Below are 18,203 nucleotides of genomic sequence, written 5' to 3' on the forward strand. Positions count from 1 at the left end.
TTTTTCGTGGCCATTGTTTCAGGGATGTTATCAAAAACCCATTCGAGTAACCCACTGACTTTGAGATGAGGGAATCAGGAGCGCAAACATGCTAACTCATTTCTGGGCTTTGGGACTTAATGCAACCTGTTCTGGTTTTGTGCATTTTTATTATTTTTCTGCACTTTGTGCTGTGCTTGGGTCAAATATGTGACCTTTTTATTTATTTCAAAAGTGAAATAATAAACATTGTTATATTTCCACCACATTAAATAACTTCTTTTTTTATTTGTAATTATCAAAAGTTAAAAAAAATGTTTTATTCAGGATGTTAAAAATGAATAGCCAGTCTACATTTCCTGGTTTTAAATTCTGGCCCAACTGTATTTGCAGCTGAGTAGCCCTGCCATAAAGCATCATTTGATTAAAAAAAAATAAAATAAGTATATGATAAGTGAATATAAGTGATAAGTATAAATAAGTGTTTTGAGTAAGCAACACTAAGAAATTGTGGTATTTGATCATGCAGAGCTATGAGCATGATTAAGCTGATTCTACAAAAGTATTTTTTTGTTCCCTGCCCATCCCTGAAATCAAACTGCGTCACATGAATCCTTTTATTGTTTCACCAAACTGATTCAACCGATTAGATTGAAAAAATGACCCTTACAACCCTTATCAACATATGATTTCTAACCATTTATATGACAAACAGGTATTACTGTATAGAAACAGCTGTTAACCCTTTGAAACCTGAGCAAATGGCTTGATGTCTTAAAAAAAAAAAAGAATAGCAACCAAAGAAGAAATCACCACAAAATTAGCAAGAAATTAGTTAAAATTAGATAGTTTGATAGACAATAGTTAGTTGTTGTTTTTTTAAAAAAATCATATTATTTATTATTTCCTTTTTCCCTGGACATTTTTCCCTAGCTTAAAAAAAAGAAGTTTCTAACTCTAAATATACTAATTTCTTGCAATTTGTGGAACAAAAGGAGAAATTACTCAAAAATTAGCAAGAAATTAGTAAAAATGGTTCAAGTAAATTACCTGAAAAATTGTAAAGAACCCCCCCCCCCCAAAAAAAAAAAATCAATACAAAAAAGGGAAAAGAAAGAAATCAAGGAATAAAAATAATAACAAATAATTCTGTAATCATTTCAAATCTGTAATTGTTTTGGTTTTTTTTAACATGTTTTTTTCCCTAGCTTTATTCCTAACTTTAGTGATTTTTGTCATTTGTGGAGCATTTCTTCCCAAGTTGCTAATTGTCTTTTTTTTTTCCCAAAATGCTTTTGAAAGAAATTGCACTGATGTGCTCAGAGTTCAAAGGTTAAAATACATGCGAAAGGCATCTGATTTCACTCCAGGTTGCAAAGGATTGAAGCTAGCCTACAAAAAAATGTCAAGTAAGTTTGCATTCTTGCTTCATTTTCACTAGTTTATTTCAGCTTTTCCAACCTGCACTCAGCCACTGGCTTATTTTCAAGAAGGCAGAAGACTCGTGCATTACCTGCAGCAGGACGGTGCCACCAGGGAAGCTGAGCTGGACACAGTACTTTGGAGCATTGTCCCATGAAAGGAGCTGCAGGTCCTCTATAGAGCTGTAGGACAATGATGTTTCCATGTAACCGGTGGGCTGGAGAAGAGAAAGAGAGAAAGGGAGAGGATATTAGTCTGCCACCGTCAAACATTTGTACAGTACATACTGTATATTTAAACAGAGCCGGGGGAGAAAAAGGCATTTATTTTTACTGGCAGTTGGCTGGAAAGACAAAAAGAAACCTATCCTGGGCTAACCTGCCTTGGGTAAACACAAACCAAACAAAACCTCTAAATGCAGCAGAATGGCAAACGCTGCTAAAGAGTACACAGAGTAATCTTTATCAGCTGTGGTTACATTTGATGTAGTTCCAACTGAATAGTCATTGAATGCTGAAACAAAGTGGAAAATCAATTTAGCAAAAGCCATTAATCACGGAAACACACAAACACCACAGAAAGACATTGTCCGTGTAGCTTTGAGTCAACAGAGAAAAAGCGAGCGCGGCGTGATGGCGCAGCTCTGATCCTGGTCTCATCATTGTGGGAGCTGGAAGCAGATGCAACTGAGTAACAGGCCACAACCTGTTTGCTCGTCTCAAAATGATTACAGAAACACTGACAAATTACCACAAGTTTCCGGACTCAGGAACAGAAGAGTCTTTAGAGAGAAAAAGGGGGGGCCGAAAAAAAAAGAATCTAAACAGATAAAAATAACGAGACAGAGCGAAAGCCACAAGGAAACTGAGCCTGTATGTCTTTAAAACCCTCAGGAGAAGAGCTGAAGAGAAAAGTTAAGTGCCACAGTGAGTCTATAATAAGACATGTGTTTGTCAGTAATGCAGAAATGGCAGTAAATGAATCACCAGTTCATTTCCCAGACATTAGCGTCACTGAATGACTTAGTACCAATTATTGTTGATGGGAGACTAACTGTATATCCACACAAATGGGCCCTGCAGACGTCATCTGCAGGGGCTTTTTGCTGCACCCTAATTGGGCTTTCTGGCATTTATCAGCATTTTTTTTTCCTTATACTTTTCATTTTTAGTATCGGGAGGACAAGGAAAAAAACCTCAAGATACGCAAGAGTACACTGAGCACACTGAGCAACAGTTTTTTTAGTAAACAGACTCAGAAAAACACACTCCCTGTATGTAGGATTTATCCAAATGTTAACATTTGACCATTTATATCCCTATTGCCTGCCTTAAGAGTTTTTTAGTCAGGCTTTTAATGAACTTTATTTATCTATTGACCTTTTTATTTATACATTTTAGTCTATTTCACAGTTTTACTACTTCCTATATCATTTTATGATTTTTAAAATATTAATCTATTATTTAACTTACTTACTTCTTATTTACAAGTCAATTGTTTTACTTATTTATCTTTTTTATTACTATTATAATTTTATTTATTTGTTTATTTGGATCTTTTTCACTAATTTTATTTTACTTCTGGTGTTTCCTCACTTATGGTAGTGTTTCCTCAGTTCCTGTTTTTTTTTGTGTGTGTTTTTTATTGACATGCTTATCGACATTTCAAAAAGTTTTGCACAAATTCATAATGCCTCATTAATGTCTAATGATCTTTTCCAAACCATAACCAATTGGTTTTTGAGCCTAACCACATCTTAACCATGGCTACATGATAATGTGCAAATGTAACGTTTCCATGGCTTGCTAAAATGTTTTCCTGGTGCTGATAATTTATACTTCGCCAAGTTTAGACAAGAGCAACCCGACTAAAAACGGAAAAGTTTTCCTTTTGCGTTTTTTTAAAAAAAAAAATCACAATCTTTGTTTACACGGATCCGCAAAAACAACCAAAAACGCTGTAGTATGCATGCCAGGCCAGTAGTAAGCACACGAGAACACACATGTGCAGTGTAACCGTGTGGTGCTGTTCTCACTGGGTCCGTGCAGTGCCAGTTTACACAGCAACAAAAGGGGTTACATTTTTTTTTTTTTTTTTAATTACAAAAGTTTGCGTTTTCAGGCCCCCGAAATGCTATCATGTGAACGAAAGACTGTGAACGTTTCATGCAATATGAATAAGCTGTTTCAGTGAAACCTATCAGTTCCACAGTAAATGCGTCGCCCGTAAAACATGATCAAAAATGTATCAGGGGTAGAAATCCAAATAATTACTATTGTTATAATGATAATGAATGAAGTGGGACTGTCAGGCTGAAGTCAGTGTCTCAGTGAAAGAGGCCTCCACTGCCTCCCCGCTGCTTCTTCTGCTGCTGCTGCTGCTTTCAGACAGATAAACAGCCTGTCTCATGCTCTCTCTCTCACATACACACACACACACACACACACACAGAGTCAGTCCCGGCTCTGCTCAACACAAACACAAACGGTTGCTTCAGCGCTGGCGTCTCTCTGCAGTGGAGTCGAGCAGACAGGTGGTTCTCTTTATTTGCATCCATCTCACTCTCGTGCAGCGCCCCCCCTCCTCTCCCGTTACTGACGAACAAACACACTATTCCTTTGTTTACACCTCCCTCTGCCGCTTATAAAGCAAGCTGGCTCCTCTGTCTTACCCCCTCCACACACACACACACACACACACACACACACACACACACAGACAGAAACAGTATGCATACAGGATTTTCATTACAGACGACGTCCATGGCAAATATTGGTTCTGGGCGAGATGTCTAATTTCCTTGGAAGAGTAAACGTCGTCCCTGCTCTCTGTCTGTCTTTCTGTCTGCTCGCACACTGCCAAATAGCGTTTTACATCAACTTGGAGCCCGAGTTGGACGCACATGCCGCACTAATAAGACAAACTGCCAAATAAAGAGCGGAATATGAAATTGTGTGCTGAGGGAGGAGATAAATGCTGTTTTTGCAGAGGCACAGCAGAATGGAGACAAACAGAAGGGACTTCAATTTTCTGATAACCAGACGAGGTTACCATAGATACTCCATCCTGCACAAGAGCATGCAGTGATTGCCTGCCTCTGTCTACTGCTATCTCTCTTTCCCTCCGACTCCGTCTCTCCTTCTTTCTACCCGACTCTGTTTTCCTGCTCCCGGTCTTTTCTTTTTCTCTCTTTTCTCTCATACTGTCTCTTTCTGTTCTCCTTTGATCATGGAGGAGGGTTGGAGGAGGCTACGACTCCTCTTGTCTCCTCTCCTCACTGCTGCGTTACCATAGAAACAAGGGGATGGAGATGTATGTTATGTTTGTTTTCTTTGTTTCCAGGGAGAAGCAGACAGGGAGCAAGGAAATAAGAAAGACAGAAAGACAAAAAGACAAAAAAGAAAGAAAGACTAAGGGGACATTATTAACCCTTAGGGCCCGCTTTAATATTACACACGCTCATATTGCTCTGCACAAAAAATGTGCTTTTCAAAATCAAGCTTTAAAATATTAAACATTAATATTAATGATGAATGAGTGAATGAATCTGCTTTCACTGAGTTAATTTTTTCAACGAACATTAGTCCATACAAAAAGAATAAATATTTTAAGATTAAACAAAAAGGCATGAAGAGCTCCTAAAACGTGCCAAACAGTCCCTAAGGGTTAAGAACACATGGAACGAAACTCCATCTCAGTGACGGCGAAATTTAGATGTATTTAATTTAGTTGTGACGTCAGTTAAACTATCGCGGCCCTGAGGGTCAAAACAGTACATTACAATGTTATTTTGTTTTCTGAAATGTTTTGTTTTGGGAAATGTTATCTCGTTTTATGAAATGTTGTGTTTTGGGAAATGTTATTTTGTTTTCTGAAGTGTAGCGTTTTGACCCTCGGGGCCGTAATGAACGCCTGAAATTTAATATCAGTCTAAAGCCAGCGTCAATTTGACATAGAATATTGATGACGTTGATAATTTGTTGGTTTTAGGTTGTGTTGTTGAGTTGCCAAAAACCTAACTTCATCCAAAAATCTCATGCCAACATCATCTTGACGAAGAATAACGGCATTTAATTTTCAGGTATGGAGACCAAAATCTAAAGTGTTTTAATTGTATTTTTCAAAGCATTAACTTCTATTAATTTTTGAATAGCGAGAAAATAAACCTCAAAAGCTTGAAATTTGCTTTTGATAAACAATCCGCCACTGTGACTGTAAACTAACTTTTATACCGTATCGATATGAAATGAAACCAGTAGTAGAAGTGGAGTAAACCACTGACAGTACTGCAGTGATTTAAATAGTGCTGAACACAATGTTGAAAAGTTACAGGGTAAAACTGATGATGGTATGTTTTTTTATTATTATCTTAGCCATTACCATGACAAGAAGCAAACCAACAATGAATGCTTCCTACAATTATTACAGTAATTATTGTCTGTGTATCAAAGCCTGATATTTCTTCTTCCTCAGAGCTCCATTGTTGTCCAAAAACGCTTAAAAATAAAAATATAAGCTGCTCCTGAAATGGGTGACGTGTTCCTTCATTAACATGAATTCACACTGCAGTGTGATTCAATCTCACATACGCCATGATGCTACCACAAGTACTTACGACAGAGCTTTTCAAGACCATAAACATGCAAACCATCAAAAAAAATAGTGCATACAAAAGACCATACAAAAGTTACTTAAATAACGTACTTAAAAGTTACTTAAATAACGTAACTCATGAATACGAAAAATAAACATTTACGAATAGTCCCTAACAAATGCACAATTTCCTCCTGTTTTGCTAAAAATGTACTGAGCCTTTTAAAAGAGTTAACTGTTAGTGATGTTTGTGAAGATTTAACTGTTTATCTGTGTCCTCATCGGGGAGTTAGACAAACTTTCAATATAAAAAATACAGATGTGACATTGTAACACGTGACACGCATGTAAATGCCACTGATCAACAACCGATATCGGCTCCTGATATGTTGTGTTCACGGTGCACTGAAGGTCAGGAAAGTAAACCAACTTTGCCTGTGGTGACTCAAAGCAGGAAACACATCAACAGACACAGAGAACAGAAGAAAGGTAATTAACTTCCTTTCCTTTTTTCACTCTCTTTTCCTCTACTTCTATTCTCCTTTCTTTAAGTGATGTTGATTTCCCTCTTCCATTTTCTTTACCATCTCTGCTCCCTCTTTTCCTTCTCTTTGAGATGGTTTAAAACTGAGAAAATTAGCTAGATTTTTTTTTTTCAAAAACATGGGAAGAAATGAGCCACTTAACAAGAAATGACCCAAAAAATTAGCAAAATATTAATAAAAAGTTACAAAAAAATTATCTGAAAATTAGCAAAAAATAAATTTAATTTAAAATATATTTATAATATATGAAATAAAGAAAAGTTCAAAAATAATAATAATAATATTTTTTTTTTCTGCATCATAACTTTAAATATAATTCTAATCATAAATATAGTTTTCTTGATATTTGTGGGGGCACAAATCTGAGATACAGAGATCTTAAAATTTGGATAACACAGCATGTGACCAAAACAATTTTTTAAAAAAAAGCAAACAATAAGACAAAATTACAGATAAACCAATAAACCAGTAAAAGTAAAAACACACCCAAGTTAAAACCAATAAAATAAAATATTATTTCAAAATAAAATAAAATAACCATTTTTTTAAAAAGATGGTGGCGATAAAACAGCAGAGATACGCAACACACTATAAGCACCCATGAACACGAGCAAACTATGTGACAAAGCAGGATGTTACATATGTACTGTTACATATTGCTATGGTTACATATGTTACCATAGCAACCAAGACAGAGACATTGTGGACAGTGAGTCAACTTTGGTTCATATGAAACCTCCGTGGTCTCCTGCAGCCTCTGTTTGCTCGCGTCCCACAGAGTGACAACGGCAAGCGTCCTGTTGAAGACAGATAGCGAGTGGATAAGAGGGCATTTGAGTGCACATTTCTTCCTGTTCCCGTCATCGATCAAACAATATCATTTCACATCCTGTGTTTGCTGGTTTCATATTTACCAATAATCACACAACAGTAGTTCCCAAACAAAAGGACATTCGGATCTGAAGGGTGACGAGATGATACGATAGCTGTGTTTGTTCAAAGACCCTCGCTTTGACCAACATAAACATGTCATATACTCTGCTTAGGGATATACACACACACACACACACACCGCGGAAGTCATGTGGGACTGCTGGACTCATGTGTGACGTCGCCGCACATTAAAGGGTCACTTCCCTGTACGATAAGCTGCTCTACTTCTCCATTTGCTTAGGAACAACCAAATTGCTGCTCGTAAACTTGGGAGGACGAAAACACACTGCTGACCTGCAGAGCGCCGTCACGGGGTCACGCAGGGCGTCCCAGAGGAGAGGAGAGCGAGCGCTGTTGAGTAAGCTGTTTGGTGATGCAGCTCTGTGGTTTGTCAGTGCTACTTTCTGTGACAACACACTTCCAAGAAACTTTTCGAGTCGAAAATTAAAGCGTTTAATTACAGCTCCTACAAGTTACGACCATGTCTGTTATCAAGACACAAACACAACAGTTACACAAATGTGAGTGCAACTTTTTAACACTCCTGGGGGTTTTTTTGCCTCTAAAATGTAAGAATGTATTGCTTTTTAAAGCTCTGTCTTATTTTCATGGCCAGATAAACACACAGTAGGGCCCTAAGACTGAGACTTGAATGGCCTCCATCCATTTTTTGTTAAATGCACCATGCAAATTTTGACAAAGGGCTCCTCTACAAGACACATAAAGTACATGAAACAACCTAAAGGCACATGCTGGAATTTTTCATCTCTCGTAGCACTATAGAGCAGCTCACATCATACACAAGACAAACAATTTAGCAGTAAAGCACTGTGAAAAACTAGCCGATTACTAAGAAATGATTTCTTGGTTATATGATTAGTAAACAGTTTCTCAATTGTTGAAGCAACTTTTCAAGTAAAACTTATTTTTTTACTTCTAAAATGTAAAAAAATTTTACTTTTTGATGCTATAAGACAGCTAAAAACACAAGACCCAACTTAAAGGCAAATATTGGATTTTTTTCATTTTAATTGATTTTTTAAAAATATTCTTGTAGTGCTATAGAGCAATGTTTTTAAAAGTCACTCCCTGTTTTATTTTTATTTTGTGCATATGCACAAGACAGGAACCATAATATACCCAGGAAATGGTTTCATGCTGTTACACTCATAAATATCATAGCACTGCATGTTGATATTATTAGACATTCAATGAAATTTTGTCATATGAATTTTTGAGTTATGGCCAAAATTATGTTTTGCAAACAAAAGATAGTGATAAGAAAGACTTGGAGCTAGCAAACACAGATGTAAACAATGTTTCAAATTCTTCCAAAAATGGTGTCAATCAATCAAAAGAAGAAGGAAATTAAAGCAACACATTCATTACGCCCCAAAGATACAAACGTTAACAGAACTGTTGTTTAGAAAAAACGTCAAAGGTATACATCACAAAAAAATGTCACAAAAGACATTAATTAGGCTCAAATGACGTGTGATGGGAATGTGTCATTGTAGTTGAGGATTAAATAATCATTTGATCATATCATGCACTGATAAGATTAAAAATGAACAATGGAACAATGATGATTACATTAATAATTCACTACACTCCTCAATACAACAGACAAACCCAGGTAAACACTACTGAATGCGGTGCTATAAATACAGCCAGTCAAACAACAAGTTTTTAAAAATCTTAAAATATAAAAATAAATCCTGGAAAGATGGCTCCTTTAGGATTTTGGATACCAAAGTTTTGTTTAAAGTCTTTGTTATTCTTTCTATCGGACAGATAATGGAATTTGGTCAATACATGCCTTTAAAGCTTGATAAGTTAAATATTACAAGGCCTTTGATTTAAAACAAGGAATTAATGGAATGTGGACAAATGAGTCAATACTTGTAACTGTAGAGAATGAGATCAGCATGTAAACACATGACGACGGTGGCAAAACCACAGCGACAAAACAGCAAAAACAACAACAATTCAAAAAAAATAACCATGCCCAGAAATGGCACCATTGTAAAACAGACACAACCAAACGTCGCTAAAAAAAACAATCACAATGACAAACAAAAACCACAGCAACAAGAAGAAAAAAAGACCAGTGACAAAAAAAACAACATTGATACAGAGGGTGTAACAGGAGCAGCTCCTGAAGGCCCAGTCCACTGCTCACACACTGAGTGTAACAGCTGGAAAATGTAAGTAGCTGCACGATTAGATCCAAATATAATGTTAGTCCAAACAAAACTATAAATCAGTCAAGTTGCGAGGAACCTTGCATGTGCCGCTCTGATTATCAAGGGAGGTTACATTTGGAAATAAGCCGAAACATTGTGCTGCTGCGAGCCGTGGTTTTACACTGTAGCAGCAGGTCAACGTTCACTACTGTGACACGTGGCAGACATGCACAAACACAAAGTGAAGCACACGCCTAAATATCTTTCTATGCTCATTTAGTTAAATAAAAACGGCTAACCACAGGGCTCTAGTTTTAGTCATATAAAAAACTATAACAGACACACATCAATCTGCAGCTGCTCTGCAGGGAAGATACGCAACAGGAGTTTCACAAATGTTACGCGCAAAGATACTGAGGAGTAAGTCCTAAGGTGTTTAGCATTTACATGTTATCGTAGACTAATTCTGCATTTTAAAAATTCAGCCTTAGTTTGACTGGAGTTCAGGGACACATTAGATTTTAATATAAAAAAATCAATAGAGTAATTCTTATTTTGCACAACTTATTGTCAGCCTAAGAGGGCGGCTTACAAAAAGAACCCTTTTTTTCTAAATTAGAGTCTGATTTGAACAGTCTGACATTTAAAGGGTGGCTTTTCAAAGTTAGGCCCCGGTTTCACATCTCATTGTGGTCTGGCGAGGCCACAGATGAATGAGTTTAGGACGTCATTTCAAGGAGGCTACGTCGCTGACGGTTCTCTTTTTCAATAAGAGCCACTGAACAACTAATCCGAACACACACTCCGATTTCTAAACAGCATGGAAACTCATTCGGGAGCTACAAACTGCTCTGAAGACACTTTCTGAACATATTTATGCAGCTAGTGTTAACTTTAGTAACAGTGGCCATGTTTACCAAGGCCTTTATTTGAAACAGCCTGAAATAAAACAGCCTTTATTGCTAATTTTTCTTGTATTTTTATACATTTATTTTGTATTTCCTGATTTTCTCCAGTTCAATTTATTGAAGCGGCACTTTGCTCTTAATGCTAAATATTTAGAATAATGTACAGTACACATCATTCATCTGTCCGCCTGAGAGCTCGGTTTGTTTACGTGACACTGGGTGCTCCCGCAGCGTCACACGAATATGGCGTTCAGAAGATTCTAGTGCAGTGTCCGAAATCTCGTCAGGTTATTCCCCATATTTCACTGTTTCTTACACACTACACAGAGAATCGTGAGTGAGTGAGCGAATAGTTTTGAGCACAGCTCTTGTGTCCGTGGTGACTGCGGGCGAACAAAAATGAGGACAATCTGTGGTTCGTGCAACAGCCCTTGAGTCTGCGTAAATTTTGTCTGGCAAATGAGCAGGGAGATCTGGGCGCTGACAAGATGGACAGAAGTTTTCAGGTCTTTCACACATACTACACCCATTGTTATGAAACAAAGCTGGTTGGAAAACTGGCAAAGTGTCGCTTTTGGCTTCTGACAACAAAACTCAATGCCTCCTGCACAGATATTAACCAAAAACAAAACAGATTTAGGAAGTTTCATTGACAGCAGCTAACCACAGATCTGAAAAAAAAGAAAAAAGCAAAGTAAAAAATATGGCAACTATTCTAAATAGGCACTAAAGCTGTGGGATCGTTATCGTAAATTCTCCCAAACCGCTGACTAGTCCGGTATGTAGAGCTGAATCTTTGAACAGCAAACGCGGTCTCTGCTAATGACTAATATCGAAGCCCCCATCGAAGGTAATGAAAGGATAGTTTTAAAATGCAGCCAAAGGAGACCAGACTGCATGTTTTAAATGTGTCACATCAGATGAGCTCTCGGTTCCCATGATCTAGTTCTGGTTCCCACATGCAGGCTGAGCATCATTTAACCTCACCTCGACTGTCTTTCACCGCATCGGCCTCTTATTACCAACTCAACCTTCCTCCACCCTGCTTTCTCTACGTCTTTTTAACCATTTGAAACCTGGATCGACATTACTTCACTTGTGCTCCCTCAGACGCATTTCACAGGTATTTAAACCTTTGAACTCAAAGGAAATTGGTGCAATTTCTTTCAGATAACAATGTGAAAAGGCAATAAGGAACTTGGCATGAAGTCTCTCACAAACTAAAAGAAATTCGTAGATTTAGATAATTATTTCTTAAAATGCTAGCAGACTATTAATTTATTTTTTTTTAAAAATGAAATTTTAAAGCAGTTTTCCAGTTCATCTTCTTTTTTATTTATTTATTTATTTATTAACTTTCTCATTTCATGTGTTGTTTTTTTCTTCCTCTGATTTTCAAGTAATTTTCTTGTGTTTTCTTTCTAATTTCGTGCCAATATCTGGGGAATTTCTTCTTAAGTTGCTCATGGTCATTTTCTCATGTATTTGAAAGAAATAAAGCAGTTATGCCAAGGTTTTGTTTAGGTCATGGCCTTTTTTAAACTATCTTTCTTTTTTTCTTTTATTTATTTTGGGGCTAATTTTCTAGGTACTTTTATCGTAACGTCTTTTAATAATTTCTTGCTAATTTTGGGGTGGGTTTCAGTTTGACTGCTCGTTCTCGTCTTTGAGGACTGTCTCGCTGCTCTGTTGACTGTGTTCCAAAACAACAGACAGACGCAGAATGACTTGTAATGGAAAATAGTTTTCCTGGTCTTTATATGACTTCTCATCATCCAGATTAAAGGTCGTTGGCTCTCATGCACAAGAGTCATCAGCTATAGCTGCTGCTAAGAACAAGGGACTAAAATTTTACACATTAATATAATAACGCAATATTTCATTTTGTTTTTCCACATTATAAACTAGGGCAGCGCAATCATGGTCAAAATGACAATCACAATTATTTTAATTAACACTAACATCACAAGTATTTATCAAGATTATTCACTGATTTTTAGGGACAACATATTTTATGGCACATTCAAATTTAACCTTTTCAAACCTGAAATTGCTCCAAAAACTGCAATAAATTTGGGGGGGGGGGGGTACAATAACGTTACCAGAAAACTATCAAAAAAGCAAAGTTAAAAAAAGAAAATTACCTAACAATTATCAAGAAAAGGAAAGTAAAAAAAAAAAAAACACAACAAACAAACACGGATATTACCTGAAAAAAATGCTTAAGAAATAATACTAACGATTCCATAATGTTATATTAAATATATAATTACGATCATTATAAATATGGATTAAAAGACATTTTCCCCTAGCTTGATTTTTTTTTTTTTTTTTTTAACTAATTTACTAATTACATTTTTTTTTGCCAAGTTGCTATTGAGTTTTTCCCATGAAAGAAATCAAACCAATTGGCTCGTGGTTCAATAGATTTTTAGATTTCAATACTTGTGAAAGGCATCTAAACCCAGGACAAGAAAATTTATGTTAATCCAGGTTTTAAAGAGGTTAATAAACTGAACACTACTTTTACTTTCATGTTGTGCTACTGTGTTGTGCGTCAAAAAAAGACTTAAAAAAAAGTTTTTTTTCCAAAAAATTTTGTACGTCTCCAAGAAACAAAATATAGATATTCGTCCATCTTTGGGAGCTGGACGAATACGGTGACTTGCTGTAACGTTAGTGACATTGTTCTTCGCCTTCATGCATTCATCGTGCTGCAGATTATGTTGTTTTCTCAGATGGTTGAACAGGTCAGTTGAGCTGCTTTGTGGTGCAGATACAAGTTTCATGCACTTTGCACATAATGTCATTCCTCCTCTATTTTTGGGCTGCAGCCGCAACGTTAAGAAAAGTTTTTCTCAGGCCGCTGCTGCAGGGTGAGCGCAGAAGCATGACAGCTGCATGGCTGCTATTTTAGAAATTGCTGTATTTGATATGCAGCAGAGTTTTCTATCAGCGCGCATTTTGAGCAATAATATTGCAGTTGATCATGTTCATTTATTTGTGGAAATCTAAACCTGTGATGGAAATCAATATTTGATTAATTGTGCAGCTCTGTTAAAACATACTTTTAAGCCTTTTTTTGGCTCTCATTTGAATTTCATTGCTAATCTCAACTACTTTTTTCCTCTGTATGTACCTTAGGGCCTATTTCACTTATTACTGTAATTATAACCTCTGTTCCCCTTTGAAACCTGAAGCAACATCACTTTTCTTGTCCTGCTTTAAAACACCTTTCACAACATTTAAACCTTTGATCATAATTATATATTTAAATTATTTTAATGCTAGTACTGTAAATTTTAGGCAGTTTTTTCAGGTCATTTCCTTTTTAAAAATGTATCTTTCTTATTTGTTTGGCTGTTTTTTTTATTTTTCTTGATTTTTTTTTTAACAAATATTTTGCATATTTCCTGGTCGTTTCTTTTTTTTCTTACTCATTGCCTTCTTCCCATGTTTTTGAAAGAACTCAAGCCAATTTGCCTGTGAAACAGCTGTGCATAAATCACCAAAACATGCAAACTAGTAGTGCAGCCATAGCATTCAGCTATAGGAGGTTGGTGTGCGACTTCTCGCTGCCCTGGCTGAATTTCTTTATTTTCCTCATGGTTAAACACAACCCACAGTTTCCCTGAAAGTCATGACTAACGAGAATAACCACGCCACGGTTCACCAACCAGTCAAGTTGCAGTTTACATCCATGTCTGTCCAGACTCATATATGCAGTGAAAACTTTAAAGACATTTAATAAACAAGTATGAAGTGTGTTTTGGCATGATGGAGGGTATTACTATACTGATATTTAGTCCAGTGAATCATTTCCAGTAAAAAAGATATGCTGTCTTCATTTAGAGACTATTTTTACAGAGAAATCAAAGAATGCTTTGTTACACGGTGCAATGCCAATCACCTGAAACTCAATATCTGCAGAACCAGTGAGCCTGTGGTGGACGACCACAAGAACAGGACAGGACACAAAGGTGCAGCCGTGACAGAATATGGCAGCACAGACGATCTATACAATCGGCACAGATTTAAGGTGGACACCCAAAATCAGTGTCGCCAATGCAGCATCTGACCAAATGTCTCCCTTTCTGTTTCTGAGTTAATGATGTTGAATAAGTCGAGGCTTAAAACTAAAGGTGACCGTGTCTTTGCCTTCGGAGCCCCTCGGCTGTAGAACGACCTCCCTGAAGAGATAAAGCGCGCAGAATCACAACTTAAAACCCAAAATCACAACTTAAAACCCATTTTTATAGACTTGCTTCTATGGGATGTCACCTTTTTATATATTTTATCTTTTTAATTTATGTTTTATTTATTCTATTTCTTTGTATTTATGTTTTCATTGCTTTTATTGCTCTGTTTTTAAAAGGTGCTGTATATATTATCATCATCATCATCATCATCATTATTATTATTATTATTATCATTATTGTTGTTATTATTGCCAGAAAAAAGTTTTTGCAGGGTAAGTTTTTGTAATAGTCTGAAAATGTGTTGCTTTTTTTTGTTATTTGTAAGAGCAAGAGAGGAAAGTGTTGAGTTGAAATCAATTGTTTCTTTCTATGTCCATTTTTTTATTTTTAAGATTTCTATTGATTTATGTATTGATAATATGATAATTTAATATTATTCATTATGTCCTGTGTAGAATGTCAATCATCTGTGCTCTTGTGTATGTTTGTGTTCTTGTTTGCCTGAAAAAGCTGTGGGAAAAAAATAGAAATAAAATAAAATGCCGTTACTTCATCATTTTATCCTATTAGTCATTTGTGTAAGATTTTGTCATAGTTAGTATGAAATCTTGAGTTATGGCCAAAAACATGTTTTTGAGATCACAGTGATCTTCACATTTAACCACAAAAATTCACTCAGTTTATAGTTGAGTCCAAGTGAACGTTTGTGCCAAATTTGAGGTAATTCCCTCAAGGCGTTCTTGAGATATTGCGTACATGAGAATTGGACAGACCCAAAAACATAATGCCTGCGGTCGCGGCTGTCGCCGGCTCGGAGGCCTTAAAAACAGTCACAAATAGAGAATGACGCTGCAGTCTCCATTCCCTGTCAAGAGTTTGCTCCCTGCATACGCTCATGTTTGGTTTCTCTGTTTTCCTTCATGTTATCCATCAGGCACAGACACACATAGCAAGGCAAAATAAGGGGAACGAGTCCAATTCCAATCTTTTCTAAATACCATAAATCAATATGGCCGAGACCGTTGTCACTCCTGACTTTAACTCAAATCTTTGCCAAATGGCTGCATTGTTCAAACAAAACTGGGAGGATCCAGTATTTGAATATGAACATGTACTTGAGCCTGGTCTGCCCAGAGCTTTTCATAGCCTGGTGTGTGTGTGTGTGTGTGTGTGTGTGTGTGTGTGTGTGTGTGTGTGTGTGTGTGTGTGTGTGTGTGTGTGTGTGTGTGTGTGGGTGAGACCTCATAGACTGTAATTTCTGTTCCTTTTATTTTGCATTAAATCAATAACACCAATAAGTTCTCTTGTGCTACTTCTGCTTTGAGGAGCAGCGTGACGTGCTGTGTGACCAGCTGTTTAGGATTTATACTTTTTTTGCCACATTCTCTGGTTCTGCTTCAGCAAACACACACACACACACACACACACACACACACACACGCGCTAACACGCTTCAGTCTGAGGAGCTTTCTGGTACACATGTCCTGTTCTACCATCTTTGTCCACACACTCGGCGGATTTTCATTATCTACCATAAAACTGCGAATATAAAATACGTCTAATGGAAACGTGAAACGTCCATGAGGTGGTATTTCAAGCGATTCAAAAAAGCCATATTTTGCAAACTGCAATGAAGACACTTTTTTAACTCCAATAGGTCACCTGATGTACAACAAAGAGTCAAAGAGTCTCTACAAGAGCTGTTATTGCATCACATAACTCTTCAAAAGCTGAGCGGATCATCTGGAAGTTTTGAATCCACAATTCCTCTGTGAAATCGTGCACTATCACCTCCCAGAAACCCCTAACATGTGTAAGGGGCTTGCCTACGTCACCTTTGATTAGAAATAATGACAGCTAGTGCGGTGGCCGCAATAGAAATAAACCTGCTAATGTTTTGAACATCCATCAGCATTTTTCTTGGAATGTTTTTGCCAGAGAAGTCGCAGAACATCATTATATGGAAACGTAGTCATCTCACATTTGTGTTTATTCGACAATTCGAAAATATCGCTTCAGTTTTGTGCAAACTCTGAAATGAAAACCCGCCGGTCTTCTTTACATAGTAAACATGAGTTTCATTTTTGAGGACAGTCCAACCTCCAGTTTGATATTTTGTCTCACAGCTCAAGGGTCTAAGTGTCCTCTGCCTTCATACAGCCTGCAACCAATCAATTTGTTTTTTGTGTCTTCACTCTCTAGTTCTTTTTTTTTCCTCAGCAGCAGTTTATCACTCGCACTGTGAATAATTTATGTGCCAATCAATCGATGGATGAGAAGAGCTGTTTGCAGGTGTTTGTAAGTAAAAGCAAACTCTTAGACCCACCAGATTAATCTAAAGACTAATCGATTAATCGAAAAATTAATCGGTAAAAAAATAATTGTTAGGTGCAGCCCTAATATTTACATTTCCATAGCTCTCTGAATCAACAGTGCAGCTCCATAAATCTATTTGTGGCGGCAGATATTTTAGTTGTGGCGACCCGCCACAAATAAACGAATGTGTGGGAAACCCTGTGATAACTCACTACTGTTACACTTAATTTGAGCTTTTATCATTTCCCAGTAAATGTCACTTGTGGCCTCTGTGTCCAAGTGTTCAGCAAACATTACACAGCCTCACTTTCATTTACATACTCAGCTCAGATTAAGCTAATCGGACGTTGCAACTATACTGGCACACGACACAGCCAGCAATTCATTCCCTGCTGGTGTTTGACTCACACAGAACAGCTTCTGTCTTTGCAACTGGTGTTGTTTATCACTATGATCAGTTTTATTTCCATTTAGTTCAACGCTGCTTCACACAATGGCTATAAAATGCTGTTTTTGGTTGTTGTTTTCATACATTGTAAGGTGAAACCTTCTCACCTCCCACACGTCAAGCCACAAAAAAAGACTTGCAAGCTAAGAGCAGGATGCTCTTCAAACACATGAATACAGTAAGAACATCCAAGGTTCACACATATTCTTACCAATAAATGTTCAAGACTTTTCCATGACTCTGAGGAAAATTTTAAAGTTTCTCTGAAATGGCCAACAATACTCTTTATCAGTTCTTTATCAGAGATTTTTAAAGAAAAAAAGCTTTTTTTCCCTTTGAAACTGTTGGCTACCTTTAAAGGAAAAAAGGTAATCTCTTTTCTTTAAATTTTATTGTGGCTATTATAAAATAAATACGTTGACAATGTGTTTTTCTTTGAAAGTTTTGGGTGATTTTAATGAAAGAAATTGCTTTTATCTTTTTTAAAAAACGTTTTTTTCTTTTTTTCTTTTTTTAAATTTAGGAGGATTTCTTTAAAAAAAATCATGCCAGGCATGTTTTCTTTAAAAAATCCCCCAAATTCACCATATTTCACTGACAGAAACTGTGAAAAAAAAAAAAAAAAAAAAAAAGGAACAGCTATTATTGTTGGATTTTTTTTTTAATTTTCCGAT

At 36.6% G+C, this 18,203-nt stretch overlaps 1 protein-coding gene across 1 annotated transcript in view; it reads right to left on the reverse strand.

The window, feature by feature from the left end:
• LOC121949770 (c-Maf inducing protein) overlaps positions 1-18,203 on the reverse strand; it is a 57,139-nt gene that overhangs the window by 29,474 nt on the left and 9,462 nt on the right. The window contains 1 exon segment of the mRNA XM_042495532.1: positions 1,493-1,618. Coding sequence (XP_042351466.1) covers positions 1,493-1,618 — 126 coding nt within the window.

This window comes from Plectropomus leopardus, chromosome 11, assembly GCF_008729295.1.
Source record: "Plectropomus leopardus isolate mb chromosome 11, YSFRI_Pleo_2.0, whole genome shotgun sequence".
Lineage (NCBI taxonomy): Eukaryota > Metazoa > Chordata > Actinopteri > Perciformes > Serranidae > Plectropomus > Plectropomus leopardus.